At 41.5% G+C, this 16,867-nt stretch overlaps 1 protein-coding gene across 7 annotated transcripts in view; it reads left to right on the top strand.

The window, feature by feature from the left end:
• Positions 1-16,867, top strand: part of LOC146785286 (E3 ubiquitin-protein ligase TRIM39-like) — a 581,054-nt gene that overhangs the window by 496,352 nt on the left and 67,835 nt on the right. For 5 of the 7 annotated variants that reach the window (XM_085634255.1, XM_085634250.1, XM_085634247.1 and 2 more), the window contains one exon: positions 10,368-10,486. The exons of the other annotated variants lie outside the window; for them this stretch is intronic. In XM_085634255.1, coding sequence (XP_085490381.1) covers positions 10,368-10,402 — 35 coding nt within the window. In that variant the 3' untranslated portion in view covers positions 10,403-10,486. Of the gene's footprint in view, positions 1-10,367; positions 10,487-16,867 lie in introns of those variants that run through there. 7 annotated transcript variants of the gene reach the window in all.

Raw genomic sequence — 16,867 nt, 5'->3', positions numbered from 1 at the left:
ACACACATGATTAAAAAACCATAGCGCAGTAGTTCGGATTATGGCGCATGGCTATTCCTCATCCCAGTAGAGGGTTTGTGGGGGAGGGAGAGACAGGTGAACAGGGCAGGGAGGGGGTTGTAGCAGCCCCCTTTCCAGTGGAAATGAAGCGGGGAGCCGAGCACATGGCTGGGGGCTCGGGCATTTGTCTGCCTCATCCTGGCTTCACCGGGGCCGGCTGAGATGCTGTCCCCGGTTCAGACCTTCCCCGAAGGACTGCACTGTCATAGTGAATATATTTCAACACAGGTCTGCCTCGTTTGTGCTGGTCTCCAGAGCCACTGCTGTGAATCTAGCCTTACGCCCCCACATAAATACATGTATCAAACGAGTATAACATACGCCTTGCTACAGTTCAAACGTTAAAAATAGGAACAGAATTGGCTTAAAATAGGGTTAGCCCCAGACAGAAGTTTCCGAAAATCACGTTCTTTTCCCCTTTACTGCTTCCGCCCTGAAACCAAACCTAAGATGTTGTGCCAAGCAATGATTACCATTCTGACCTGAGTTAGCACTACAGAATAATTCTCTACATATCAAAAGTACCCATTTTAGATCGCAAGAGCTTCTTAGAAGGTAGAGTATTCGGCAGACACATGAACCTTAGCACTGGAAGTATATGGCTAGCTGTGAAACGTGTGAGGGTGCCGGAAAGCACAACAAAAATGGACCAAGGCACTATAAGTCTGTCCACGCTGAGGGCATGGCTGGTGAGGGAGTGGGAGTCTGAGGATCTAGGGATCGGAGGCGCTACAGCAGCTCAGGAGTCCACTCAGACGAGCACCGCATTCTGCCCAGGAAACATGCTTATGATAGCGCCAGGAGGCCTTTCAGAACTGTGGACTTGAGTTTAAACCAATATCGTTAACCCAGCATAGAGACTGTTCTGTATATACCCACCTAACTGTAAGGTTGTTGCACAGTTAGAGAGGGGCAGAAAGAATCTAGGCAGATTGGCGTGGTTTGGCAGTAAGGCAGATGTACAGACTGTGCCTATTTAGGCATATGCCTTTGTATATATCATTTCAGACCTATTTATACACAGAAAAGCATCTGTTGCACCGAAACACGGATCACCTGTGTCTTGCAATGTCAGGCTTTGAAACGGGGTTGCTTAATATATATTTTTAAAACACATAGCGCCAAGACGTATTCTCTCAGTGTGTGTGAGCTGTATATACTTAATATAGCACGGTATAAACAATCAGTGAGACAATTATTATTTGGGCAGAGGCCTCCTCATAAGGGCCCTGGCACCTTTTTTTTCACAAATTATGCACTGCTGCCCTCTCTTCTTGAAACATTCAGAACAAGTTAGCGTTAACGCAACACATTCACACAGCACTGCATTTCACTAGCTCGCCTTACCAGCCACTTCACACGACAAAAGGGCAGATAAGGTGCCATTTCTCTTTTCAAAGTTGTATCTGAACTAAATAGCTGCTGTATGATCTATTGAAGAAAGATCAAGATGTACATACATAAAAATAGGACAACTGACATCCAACACAGCAGACAGAACTCTGGCACCTTCATGTACACAAAATAGCTCAAAACGCATTTGGCCGTGGCAGAAATGCCCCCCTCAACATCACACCCATATCTCCACATCATCTGACAATACCAGACCAGTCGGAATACGTTTCCATAAATACACCATTACTACAGGCACACACAATTGCTTATAACCATGGACACTGGAACTTTGCGGCAGGAGAGGGACAAATTAAGCGGCAGTGTTGAGTAAATTATGCAGCAAGGAAGGTAAATTATGTAGTATTATGCTGCATATTTTTTAATAGTATTACTTCATTCTTTTGTACTTTTTCACCTCATTATTACCAGTTTGATAGCCAAACAGAGCAATAAGGAACAGAAAGGTAACCAATCAACCTTAGCAAAAAGCCTTTTACTGTACAGCAACACGCGCCACTAGGTTTTTAGTAACTTTTGAACCGTTTGAGCTAAAAACAATTTCTTTTGTTAAAATCTGCAGATTATTCAGCAGATGGTGGATCATGAGACAAATGCGGCAAATCTATAATTATGCTATTGTGCAGCCGTTGTGATTTTCGCTTAATTCCAGTGGCCCTGCTTATAACCTATACAATTGACAACTGTGTTTATGGGAGTGCATGCTTGTAATTGTCCGACCTGGGATTTATTACGTTGACTACCAGCATTTAACTCAAAAGTATAGCAGTCCATATACATAATGCGCTGCAGAGATCATTGAAAGAATCAAGTACATCTTAGTTGCAGCTTACACCAATAATAAGGACCAACACTATAACACACTTTGAAGTCATTTAGCCTGGTTAGTGAAGGACAGTCTGTTCAGACCACCTAGATTCAAGTTAAAGAGAATAGCACAGGCATGTAGACTCCAAAAGTGCTACAAAGCCATTCAAATGGTACATGTGTGCTATACACATACTCATGCACATATCATTTCATCTTTGTAACATATCAGCCCCATGCTTCACCGGCACTAGAAGGCAAAACATACAAACCTGTTGTGTAACCCCTGAACTGTATGGCATTTATATAGTGCTTCAAACCCCTTCGTGTGGCGGTGAAAGGCATTTTTAAACTGTTAGCAAGCTGCACCATGGTGAAGTGCGTGGTTGGCATGGTGTTGTACTTGTTGTGATTCTTTGTAGGGGGCATTTTTGTGTCATCCTTGGCGCAAGACTAAATATTGACAGCATTAAATATTGAAATTATATGCACAAATTTAAAATAACAGAATGAGAAGAGTCAAGAAGGCCCCCCTCCCAACGTTTAAAACCCCGGGGAGGTGGTGGTCCCCGGGGTCCGTAACGGACCCCCGCATTTGAAATCCGAGTTCCTTGGGGAGGTGGTGGTTCCGGGGCAGTGTGGGGGGGCTCGAGCCCTCTCACAATAATTATTAATTACAGCCCTGGGAGGTGGTGGTCCCTGGGGCATGGGGGTCTGCGAGGCCCCCACCCTTAATTAAAGAAGCCCCGGGGAGGTGGCGGTCCTCAGGGCAGCATGGGGTGGCGGGACCCCCATGCTTTATTTAATAAAAAAGCCCCCAGGACCGGCTCCTGCAGTGTCCTGGGGTACCCACCCCCAGACCACTGCTGTTTGCTATGGCAGGGCAAGAGCAAACTCTGCTTTGGATTTTGGAAGCGAGAGCAGGAAACCTGCTCTCGCTTCAAAAATCCAAAGTAGATTGCTATTCCACAAGGGGAGCTGCATGTTAGCAGCTCCCCGTGTGGAAAAGCAATGCCGGCTCCCGCAGGAGGTGGGAAGCAGATGGGACTGTGGGAGCATTGGGGCTCCCCCCGCGGCCCCCAACGTAGTAGCCAGGCCCCGGAGGATGGGGTCCCTGGGGCCAGAAGTGGCCTGGGAGGGGGGCCTCGCGTCCCCATTAATTAAATAGAGAAAAAAACACGAAAAGGCTGGCCAGACCCCGGGGGATGGGGTCCCTGGTGCCAAAAATGGCCTGAGGAGGGGGGCCGCGCGGTCCCCCTCCCGAATTATTATTATTTTTTTTTTAAGTCTGCCAGGCCCTGGGGGATGGGGTCCCCGGGGCCAAAAGTGGCCCAGGTAAGGGGGGGACACACAGCCCCCCTCCCATAAAAGTCAATTAATATTTTGTGTTTAAAAGGAACTGGCAAGTCGCCGGAGTCCCCGCCCCCTCCCTGCAGCACTCCGCAAACTCGCCCCCTGGCATCTTGTAAGTTGGGGAATTAATTCCCCTTCAATAATGGGGGTCCCTGGGGGCCAACTAGTCCACCAGGTACCTTCATTATGCACCAGGGAGCTGCGTTGCAGAGAGGTGGTCCGAGGCCACGCCCCTTTTTACACCTGTCTGCAACGCAGCTCTGTGGCGCTTACCGGAGGTACCTAGTGGGCTATTTGGCCACCAGGGACCTTCTGGATTCAAGGGGAGTTAATTGAATTTCAATGGTTTTTTAAATGCTATTTTCTAACTATAACATCCCTAACTATAACGTGCCTGAAACCTATGGTTTTTTCTGTGAATTTCAGTGGTTTTTAAATGCTAATTTCTCAAAAAAAAACATAGGTTTCAGGCACGTTATAGTTAGAAAATAGCATTTAAAAAACCCTAGAAATTCACTAGAAAAACTATAGGTTTCAGGGACGTTATAGTTAGTTGGACATTTCACTCGTACAAAACCATAGAAATTCCGCCTTTATAGTTAGTTCAGCTAACTACAACTCGTGCCCCCACAAAGCACTGCTGATGACGTCACATATTACACTCATGACATGGTCAGTGAAATCACTGATGATATCTCAAACACATACTTTGGTTTCTTTGACAGAAGGTGAAAAATATGGAATAGAAGATGTAGATACCCCAACAGACTATGACTGTACTAGTGGTTTGAGACCAGCATCCAAGTTTATTCCCCATGGTCCCCAGTTTGCAGCGATTGATTTATTTGTGAAAAAGACCATGGATGATTTATATAAATTAGAGGATTTAATTAAAAGTGGCAAGAAAAATGATGGCTATTATGATAACTTATCCAGAGAAGAACGTCAAGCAATCATCACCCTAAAAAATGATGCAACAATAGTAATACGTGAAGCCGATAAAGGCGGCAATATTGTGGTCATGGGCAGGGTGGATTATTGCAATGAGATAAAGAGGCAATTGGGGGACACGAGTTGTTGCAGGAAACTAAATTATAATTCAACTAAAGAGGCAGGCAGAAAAATACCAGAAAGACTATTCTCTTGGATGAGCAGGAATATAAATATCTAAATGTGCTCAATCCCACTTTTCCTTTTATGTATCTTGGGCAATATATAAATAAATCTTTACAGAAGCCACCAGGAAGACCTATAGTCTCCAGTCTCCAGCATTGGGAGTCTGACAGGACACCTTTCTGAATTTGTAGATTTGTTTTTAAAATCTCTAGTCACAAATTTTCCCTCTTATATCAGAGACACTATGGATGTGCTAAATCAACTACAGGACATGGTCTGGGAGGAAGAGATGAGTTTTGTTACTCTAGATGTTGTAGGTTTATATACCTGCATAGAAAACGATAAAGGCGCAGAGGCGTTACATCACTTTGTGGGAAAAAGAAGTGCGAGTCTATGGGACCACTCTAATATGTTAGCAGACATGAGCATGCTGATTTTGAAGGTGAATGGTATCACCAGATAAGAGGCACTGCAATGGGCTCCAGGTTTGCTCCCTCTTATGCCAACCTCTTTATGGGGTGGTTTGAGAGGGAGCACGCCTGGAGTAGGAGAGCATCAAAATGGATGGATTTAATTTTATTTTGGGGACAATTTATCAATGATATTTTGGTTATATGGAGAGGATTAGAGATTGATCGAACAGAATATTTTGAATACCAATGATTTTAATGTCACCTTCACCATGTGCCACCAACAAAACAAAATTGAATTTTTTAGATGTGGAGCTGTTTATAGTAGAGAATAGAGTACAAAGAAAGTTATTTAAAAAAAAAAACAGCCACAAACTCTATTTTAACGAGCAGACAGTGCCCACCCCCCTGCAGTCATACAAGGGATTGCCTACGGAGAAATGATACGCATTAGGTGTAACTGTAGTTTAGATAAGGAATTCGAAACAGAACTGAACCAGTTACAAAGTTGAGTATCCTCTGCTTGATAATCTAAGATTGGTTAAAATTGAGCTAAAACCAGAATCCTTTTGGTTAAGAGAGAGACAACTCTGGTACAGAAAGAGAAAACAACAGAAAAGGAAAGAGTAGCCTTCATCTCAACTTATAGTGTTAATCAAAAACAGATCTATAAGATCTTAGAAAAAAATTGGGATCTACTAAAAGGAGTGCCAGGATTACTACACATTGTGGCCGACAAGCCCAAGATTTTACACAGGAAATGTCCCACTCTAGGGGCATTAATTACGTGGAACTATTTGGAACCATTAAGTTCCCAGAGGGGGAATTGGCTTCCGGCCCCACCTAAAGGGTTCTTTACATGCGGAGCATGTAACTTAAGTGTGAATCGAATTCAGGAATTCAATCACAAATGCTACAACAGTCCTACAAAATATCGTGAACTGTAATAGTTGTGGAGTAATTCATATTATCATATGTGAATGTCAGAAGATTTATATAGGAAGCACTAAGCGAGCTTTGAAGGTGAGGATTCAGGAACATAGGAGAGCAATTCTAAACAATGTCAAATCTCCACCTATTCAGCACATAAACGACAATCATGAAGATAAAACAAAATTTAAGTTTCATGGTTTACAAAGAGTAGAACAGGGAGCAAGAGGTGGGGACTGGGAACTATACTTGCGACAGCAAGCAGCTAGATGGATCAGTAGGTGTAGGGCAGTAGCCCTAGGCCTAAATAGTGACAATGAGCAGCATTATTACTTAAACTAACCCACTCAGCTGATTATTTATGATAATTGCCTACATTTTATATTATTTTTCTTCAACTCTCAGTTAATAATTAAGATTAAAACAACTGATAAATGAGGTGAGGTTAATTAAAATGGAACAACTATTGCTATGCAATGACTGAAAAACTAATGTCATGGGATAGAAAATTACAGGAAATAGGTTAATTACACAAATTAAATTATTTAAGTGGAGATGAAGACTATAAACAGGGAATCAGTCCAGTCATCAATGACAATGCGAATATGAGTGCGTATACCGAATATAAGTACTGGAGCGAGAATTAGTCAGGACTGTAATATTTGGAGCGACTAATATGTCGACGAGCATGCCTACTGAGCGTGAAAGTTGACATTGAAGTCATGGTATCGGTAGCTGGTTAAATGCAGTGTGTGGATACAGCGCGACATGAGATCTCTGATAGACATTGGTAAATACGCTAATTATAATCATAGCGTAACCACGGTTTTGATAATGTATAACCTATACCCACCCAATTGACCAAAAAACGAAAACTCTCCATAGCCCCGTTCTGGTGCAGGAACATTAACAGCTCCCTGAGAACCGGCATCATACCTGAATACCTCAGTCGGCCAAGTAATGCCACTACTAAAAAAAAAACAGGCCTTGACTGCATGGACCTGAATAACTTAAGACCCTTCTACAATCTCCCCCTCCTAGTCAAAATCCTCAAAAAATGCGTCCTCTCCCAACTGACTTAGCACATGGACAAAATCAACCTTCTTGATCCCCACCAATCGGGGTTCAGAAAAGGCTATAGCACTGAGACTGCGATCCTCAGCATCACAGATGATATCCACAAATCGCTCGATACCGATCAATGCTGCCTACTCATTCTCCTCAACCTATCAGCAGCCTTTGACACGGTTGATCACCAACTACTCATCAAGGCCCTACAAGAAAAGATAGGTGCCGATGAGGTGGTCCTACGCTGGTTCTCCTCCTTCTTACATAACCGCTCGCAAAGGATAAAAATCAAAAAATTTACCTTCGACCTACACCCCATCAGTAGGGGTGTTCCCCAAGGTTCAGTGCTCTCACCACAACTATTCAACATATACATGGAACCCCTCACCACCATACCTAAAAATGCCAACATCCCCTTCCACCTATATGCTGATGACACCCAGATCTATCTAGAAACCTCCTCCCAAGATGACATCCTCAGACTAAATGACACTCTAAAAGAAATCCAACATTGGTTGTCTCAAAATCACCTAAAACTCAATCAAGACAAAACGGAGATCCTCCTCATCTCCAACAAAGAAGAGAACCCTTAAATTGCAGAATGGCTTAAAGCTATGGATGCTCTCAACTGTTATCTCACTCTGGCTAACTTCGTAAAATCACTAGGAATCATCCTAGACCCAAAACTTGGTATGGCCAATCACATCAAAAACTGCACAAAAAGCTCCTTCCTCAACCTTAAGCTTCTCAACAAAACTAAACCATTCATCCCTACCAAGGATTTCAAACAAGCCACCCAATCACTGGTGCTCTTCAGACTTGACTATGGGAATGCAACCCTAACTGGCACCGGCACCACAAAATCCCACCTAGCGCCCCTCAAAACAACCCTCAACACAGCAGCCAGAATGGTCACTGGAATCAGGAAATACGATCACATTGCACCAGCACTAAGAGAACTAAAATGGCTACCAGTTGAACAAAGTGCCAATTTCAGAACTGCCTGCCTCACGCACAAAGCCCTACACACAGGAAAACCGGACTATCTGGCCGCCAAACTCAAGAGGGCCGGTCAGACAAGAAACCCCAGGCACTCCAACACCCTTCTTCTCATCCCTATGAAAACACGCAATCAAAAAACTGCTGCTAGGTCCTTCGCCGGAATCGCACCCAAAATCTGGAACTCCATCCCTGCAGCAATCAGAACTATCTCGTCCTTCTCAAAATTAAAAAAAACACCTAAAAGCCATCTTCCTCAACTGCTCCCTCCCGAATGGATAGCCACCGCCTTAACGCTAACCCCGACTCCGTTGCTCTCCGACTTTGTATCACATAGACACACCTCAGCTCATTCCAAGACAATTGTGCATACAATGAGGTTACCTCAGGACTCGCGTACTATCTCAATAATGCACAGCACACTTGACCTTCCGAACCTTTTTGCATAAGACTGCTCTACTATATAACTCTTGCAAAAAACTGTTGTAAAGCGCTCCGATAACCTCGGGTCCGGCTAGCGCTATATAAAACTCCTTAAATAAATAAATGTAGAATTTTGTCACCTATTGGCAAACATGCCAATTAGAATCATAACGTATCCACGTACAAGGTAACGGAAAGAGGACTCACAATGTGTCTGATAGGCGGAATGTGTAATCAGACCAGATAGAGCACATGTCGACAGAATGCAGAGTAGGGGAATAGCGATGATGAGCTTTGATTGGCTCACAGCTACCAGATATTAGCTTGGTTTCCAAGTACGAAGGCGGATGAGCCAGCAATGGGATGTAGATTAGAAAGGTAGGACGAACTAGGAATTTGATTGGTCCAAATAGAGTCGGACTGCATGGAAAACAGGTATTCAAAATGTAAATCGAATAAGGATTTGTGATTGGTGCTGAAAGAATTTGACAACCTAATTGGTGCAAAAAACATTTAAAGGGAGTAGAGCACAAGAAGTTTAACGACAGCGGGATTTATCGGACTGGCTGTACGTGGACACAGGCTCATCGTGGCAGTTGTTAGTAATCAGATTAAGGCTTTAGGATTGTGTTGTTTGGGATTCGTAACACAAGTCTCTTCCCTTTGGGGAGAGGAATTGGAGTGTTACTTCGAGAAACGATTAAGGGCTTCAGTGATGTTTTGTTTGTGGCTTAGCGAGTAGAAGGTTAAAATGTCACAATATTTCTTTTAGATCATTTGTGAAATGGGATTTCGAGTTTGGATTATGAGAGTTGTTCTTTCTTTTTTGGATGCAGCAAATAATTGTGCGATATAACAGCCAAGTTACTGAGGAATAATGAAGAGTACAAACTTACGGTACATGCCTTTATATTGTTTTATTGATCCTCAGTAACACAGTACACTCAGACTTTAAGGTGCATAGGATATAAAATTGACGGACTAATAGATTTTTCCAAATAAAACCTACTTTTTGTTTTAGAATTAACTTTCAGCAAGATTAAAATGCGCTTTATTTGAATATAGCATTTATACATTGGAAAAGGATCGAGGGGAGACTAATGACCAATTGAATAAATACGGGATATAACATGAAACGGATTTTGCCACTGACTAGGTAGGTCTTGATATCCAGAGGGATAACAATTAGGTTGATCATAATTGCCACGCAGAGAACTCACAATAATATTTTTACATTTAGATATCGAAGCTAATGAATAAGGAACAACCTAGGAAGATTAACTTTCAGACAAAGGATTAATTGCATTATAATTTTAGGTATGTCCCTTTTAATTTCACTTTTTTAAGTGATTAGGTAACAGAGTATCAATAAATTAAAATTGGACAAGAGGGTCCAGGATTGGGTTAGGATTAGTGGATTTGCAAATTATCCTCAAACATGAATTTGGGTATTTTCAATATAATTATGACTGAGATTTTTGTATGGATAAACAGTATGTTCTTTTTAGAAGACCTGTTGATGTTTGATCTGGAAATTATCTTTAAATATGAATTCAGTAATTTCATTATAAAAATGACAGATTTTTTTGTGGATAAACAATATGTTCTTTTCAAAAGATGTTTCGATGTTAGGGTCCTGGGACAAGGAATATAAAATGGAAATAGGCAGGATATCATTGAACAAATCATATAAATTGTTTGTAATTGGGTTGATACTGAGCAATGTATTGATGTTTGCACTATTTGTATTCAAAGGTACTGATAAGTTTATATGTACTTTTCTTGCAGCCCTGATGACGTCCAGCATAGGACGAAACACGTAGGCTGTCAAGACCATGTGATACTGAACAGATGATGCTGTTTTTGATATTTCAGGAATTAAACTGAATAATTCATTGCAACTAAAATCTGGCCTGCCGATTGTTCTTTGGATACATGTCAACTGTGGACTGATATAATTGTTGATAATGAGAAGACGCTCCTTTTCCTTAAGTAGTAAATTGATTAATAATATAATTAATAATTATCAATTACAACAAGTAATGTATCAATTAATTAACTTACCACACTATACCCTCACAGTCCACACTTAACATATAATTAAAATAAATAAATGTAACACAATGAACATAATTATCAATTAAATATTAATTAATAATTTAAATATGAATTAATAAATAAATTAATTTTGCACCTTATACCTCTACAAACCCAGCAGCTCCCATCTAATATAGAACTTAAAAAACACAAGTACTACACAAGTTGCATGACTAATATTACATAAATTGTTAATTATTAATTAACTTCCCATCCATTACCCGTACAAACACAGCAGCCCGGCCTAATATGTAACTTTCAAAATATAATCATTACACTATTTACATATTTATTAAGCAATTAAATACGTAAAAATAAGTAACTAATTAATAATAATTTATAATTAACTTCCCACCCTACAAACCTAGCAACCCCCATGACAATATAAATTAATATTAGCTATTAATTTAAAAACGTATAACTCACTTAAAATTACAAACAATATTTACAAATATTAACAATTTTACAAACAATAATAACACAAAGTCCACACATTAGCTGACACACAAAGATAACAAAAAACTATATTTTTTACTACTATATTTTTGAAAACTATATTAACAATGATGTTACTGAGAATGATATTGAAAACAATATTTCTGCATCATAATATTTTTGATATTTTTATATCTCAATATTCTTTTTCTGATATTTCAGCAACTCGATATTTCTGATCCAATATTTTGTCCAAATACCATGTGTAATATGTACAATGTGCAAAAGAATCAAAAAGTGCAATGCGTTCTAGTGCAAATATGAAAACTGAAACTATGAGAAAATTGACACTTATCCTTGTTTGCATTGCAGCAACAGCCCATTTCACATCTCACCCTAATACGTATCTGGCATCAATACATATGCTGACCCATTCACAGAAGAGAATAGTTTGCATGATCAGGAACTGCACATTATACAAGATATGCAAGTGATGTCAAGGTGGGTAGGGTTCCCTCTTCGAACTTTTTCCCCATTGGTCAACAAGATTCCTGCACCCACAAACTGGTGCTAGACATAAATGTGACAATGTGGAAGACAGAAGGTCTGCACATGCAGTTGAACTTGTAGAGAGAAACCTCAAGGCAGGACCTGTTCCCACTTGTACTTTGCACTAAGAAATCAGTTTGAATGATCAGTTGGCTAACATCCTGTTAAGCTACAGGACCACAACAACTTCAAGAAGGCTACTTTTACTTTTCAAGAGCCCAGCTGACCATTTCCAACTAGATTTGCCCTGGCCCTTCCTGATTGCTTTGGGGAGTGTTAGAAAAGAAATTGTGTAGGCTTACGCAGTGCTTTCTGTAGTTTGGCATTAGCTGCGCCATTTTCTATTTGGGCGCCATTTTAGGCTGGTCGAAACTGATCTCGTCCAATTCCGAGAAACGCTTTTCTCTGAGTTTCGTTTCTTCCCTTAGGTTTTGCTTTAGTAATGAGCACACTGTTCATGTCAGCACATACCTTTCTCACTAGATAGAGGCCCTCTCCTACATGTCTGGTGACGGGCTCCGGATGGATGACCTTGGACTATGTTACTTTGTGTAAGATATGAGTGCGGAACCATTTGTTCTGTATTCCGCTGTTCAACTGCACCTGCTTTGAAAATTCCACTGTGGGCATGTTTTCACCCTGTTATGAAACGTACATAATGTATCTTTATGCTTGTCCATTTCAGTTCTCTCTGTAGCACTCCTAGTGACTAGGCAGATGGGGATCCACTCCGAGTGCATTATATTAAACAGTTATTGGTTTGTATTCTGTACTAAATGAGGAATCGGTCAGACAGTAGAGAAGGCTGAGAGGTGGTCTTTAGTGACCTGGATGTCCCTAAATGGGTTACATCCTTCAGTTGGAGCACAAACAGGGACTCCTTCGGGTGATTGATTCATCACTTTCCACAGACAGGGGGGGGGGGCCGAGGACATCATTGGGTCATACTGACGGCTCAGGGATCCCTGCACGAAGAGTATCTGTTACTCGCAGCTTCTCCTTCTGTCCTGCCGGACGGTGCCTCACCCAGTGGTCATCCCGACAAGAGTCCTGAACGAAGAAACCCTTGGGTCTGACCGTTTGGTCTGAAGAGTCAGCAGTGGAGAGCCGGTTTGTTTGTACCACTGATATCAGGTGAGTTCGTTTTGGTTCTTTGTGGATATGGTACCGTTTAGGTTTGAGTTCGGTATGGTCCAAGCACTGTCTTGATAAAAAGTATTTGCAAATACTTTGCCAGGTAAAACTAATGACTTTGTTTCTGTTTTATAATGCCTGGCCTAAGCAAACGTTGGAATTTGTGTTGTTCTGCAGATGCTCGGTTGGAAGAAGCTCAGCCTGCTCCTCCTAAAGCCAGCCCTAATTTTGATATGTATGTGAAACATGGTCTTGGCCCTATTATGTTTAGTACATTATGGCACAAATATACGAGGGACAATGTCGAGTTGCAGTGGCCTTTGACGGGAACCTTTAATGAACAAAAGATTGGGTTTTTACAGGCCAGACAGAGGCGGTTAAAGATGGAGAGGGACACACATAAAGGCAAAATGCAAACATTGATGGAAAAAGCTGTAGCATATGATAGAGAAAAACAGGAGTCAGGAATTGAATGTGAAGATAGGAGATTTTTGCTGCATGTTGACAAGTCTTATTTGGTCAAAAAGGAAAATGATACTTTTGTAGAGGTGTTAGATACTAAACCTCCGCCTCCTTTTGCCCCACAGAGGATATATCCTACTTTTCCTTTACAGTCACAGCAGCCTGTTTCATAAGTTTTGGTTGTTCTGTATTGACAGCTATGGTGCCCCCTCTCCTTCTTTGTCCTCACCATCTTTGATGACTGTGACCTCTAGTACATTTACTGTTTCAACTCCTGTGTCCTCTGTTCTTTCTTCTCCGGTGCAAACATTGACTACAGTTACACCTATTGATTCTGTTGCTTCTCCTTCTATGGTCATTCATCCTCCATGTTCTTTCTTCTCCGGTGCAAACATTGACTACAGTTACACCTATTGATTCTGTTGCTTCTCCTTCTATGGTCATTCATCCTCCAATACTTTTGGATGCTGTAACGCCAGTACAAGGCAAAATTTAGGGAGCGAGTGGGTTCGTTGGTGCGCTCTGGAGTAGGTGGGGATAAGAAGGATGTATTAGCAAGACAGGCTATGAAGTGGTCTAGTAATCCAGTTTATTACACTGTGGACATTTGGCAAGCTATGCGTGACTTTGAGCCTTTTCTGCAGCAGCACGTTCTGCAGCATATGTCCACTACATTGATTCCACGTAAGAAGGTAAGCTGGGACAGAGTGACAGCTTGTTGACAGAAGAAGGATGAGTGTGTATGATTTTTTTACTCGGTTTAAAGATAAGTTTTTAGATTATAGTGGGCAGGATATGTCCACTGAGGGAGGAGTTCGATTGTTTGTTGACAGGTTTGTTACTAACCTTCTTCCAGAAATCATGACTCGTTTGCAGGTGATGGAGCAAGGACTCGTAGAAAAGACACTTGCTCAGAAGCAATCCGCTCCTTTTACTTCCTAACAAGTTATTAAAATTGTTTTGCGTAAAACGAATGCGCACCACATGAATACGCGGGTTAGTGAAGCTTGCTTATGTGTTTACTAACGTGAATAACATGAACGAAGGACTGAAACCGCTTTTAACGTGAAATCTTTACTGCGCTTGCGTCAACTGCATCTACACAGTATGACAAGCTATCGCTTGGAGAGAAATTCTTGCGAATGAACACTAAAATGGAGTCTTGAAGACTTGTGTGCATGGCATCTGCTTACCTGAAGTGAAACAAGCTATTTTACTAATGCTAATGCGGGAAAAGTATTAAGAAGTAAAGGGGAATAGAGCAGAGATGGGTGGTATACAGTGAAACCATTTGTTCGTAAAATTAATATTTGTCTTTCTGACTTTATCACTAGTGCACATTTGTGTCTCTCATGTTTAACTGAAGTAAGCTGAGTAAAAGGAAGACTGCGCATGTCCACTGAAAGTTAACTCGGAGTGAAGACACTGATGTTGAACGGGAGCCAAGGTCGCAAAATGTTAAACTTTTCACCATCCGTTCCCAGGGTATAACGATGTGGACTCGTATTCAGACTGTTAAAAAATGTTGCAAATAAAATGGGGCGTGTGTGAAATAAAATTATGAATAAAAATTAAGGGGATGGGTTTGTGAACAATGGTCGAACTGATTTAGATGACATGTAAGCATGGTGTGATGATCTTCCCCCCCCCCTTGCCTGACCAATTAGATTTCGTATTTTTACGATATTGAAACTTTAGTGGGTGGAACATGATGAACGAAAGGTATAATTAAGATTGTTCTAACTAACTAACTAAAACTGAGGCTGCTGAGAGGGAGAGCCTGGAGCAGGAGATGCTGATTCTGGGAGAGATGCTGTGGGATGCTCATGAAGAGCCAAATGCAGTACTTTCTTTCACGATCTTCTTATCTAACCCAATTAAATTAGGATAGAAACTTGAGGGGGAAGAGAGTGTCAGAGAGGGGTGCGGCGCAACCGTCGGTATTTCGAAAGGTCAACTATCCTGTCCTGAAGTCTTTTTCTCCTGACCTTTTGTGGGGGACCTTACCTGCCCTTTGGCCAGGGGGTTGGTCTTCACACCATTCGTGGTAACTATAACTTTACGTTATTTGCAGATGTTCTTTTCTCTCTATCCTCTCCTTTTCCTCAGACATTGTTCATTCAGTAAGTCCTTGTTATATTTGTTTGATGATATAATTGAATTTTCTCTCCTAAGAATAATGCTGATTGCACATGAGTTTGAAATGTAGATAAAGATTTTAAACTTTCCTGAGTCTGTGATTATTTACTTTACATATAGAAAAGTTAGAGTTATGTACATTGTCACCATCAACTAGTTCATTTAATGGTCCATCGACCAGAGGAAATAACTACTTGATTAGTGAAAGGGTTAGATGAACAGAGGTACCAAATAACTAATCCTGATTATTGAAAATATATATAAACTTTGACTCCAGCGGTTCACTCAATTGTGTGTGTTTATGGGCCCAGGTGAGTATATGGTAGTGGAGTATCTGTTGCTGGTACACTGCAGGATCACAGGCGTCTGAGAGTACTTGGTCCACGTCTTCTCTCTCTAGTTTTTGATTATGGCCCAATATTCTGAACACCGAGATCAGGAGGAAAAGGATAAAACTGAAAAAAAACATACAGATTTAAATATGAAGGTGGTGTTGCAGCAAGCATTTAGGGAAATAATAGGGGATGAGGAGGTCCTTCTCGACAGCTGCCATGTACTCGGCAGCCTTCCACGACAGCTTTGGGGCAGAATCAGTGTGCGTATTGTAAGGAGGAAAGACATTGGTGTAGCCAGTGCCCAGTGCTTTTACAGAAAGTTGCATCTCCAGAGGACGAGGTTCTGGTGGTAGAACCTACAGAAATCAGACTGTTGCCGCTCCAGTGGGCCGTTCTGATAATTATTTTGATGACCCAAGAGATGGACAGTATTATCATGATGATTATGACATGGATGATGTGACAGGTATTTCTTACAGTTAGGACAGCCAGGGCCAGAGTGAAGGACCAGTTCAGATACCTGTGGATCAGCGTGGACCTTATGTCACAGTGGATTTGCAAGGCTCGACTAGGAAGAATTCTGTTTCACGACATATGGTCCTCGGCAGCATAATGATGTTTTGGTAGGTTTTTTCAGGCGTACCTGTTGTAAGGTCCCATTTCACGACCCCTGGCACTGACTGTTGGTGCTTTCACTGTGGAATCTCCGTTCTTGTTAACATCCAATTGTGGTGAAAATCTGATGGGTTTGGATCTGTTGAAGAAATTGTATGCTACAATTTCTTGCTCCCCTGCAGGTGTTTATATTTCTATGGGTTCCAATGTGAGCACTAGGAAGTGTTTCTCTCAGGATGCCCCCCTTCCACCTGAATTTCCCAGGTACCACCCACACTGTGGGCCACAGATGATACAGATGTGGGTCCATTGCATATACCACCAGTTTCTAGACAAGTTAAAGAAAATGCTATTCTACCCCGCATTCCTCAGCATAAGATACCGCAGGCAGGTGAACAGGCTCTTCAGATGATTCAAGATTTGATATAAAAGGGAGTAGTTGAGGAAACGTCTGCTAACATTTGCAATAGTCCTATTCTTTGAGTCCTTAAGAGGACACCTTTGGGTTCCCCTGATGTTATC

Source organism: Triturus cristatus, chromosome 11 (genome assembly GCF_964204655.1).
Source record: "Triturus cristatus chromosome 11, aTriCri1.1, whole genome shotgun sequence".
Lineage (NCBI taxonomy): Eukaryota > Metazoa > Chordata > Amphibia > Caudata > Salamandridae > Triturus > Triturus cristatus.
Note: the sequence above shows the minus strand (reverse complement) of the source record. Positions and strands in the feature narration are given on the sequence as shown.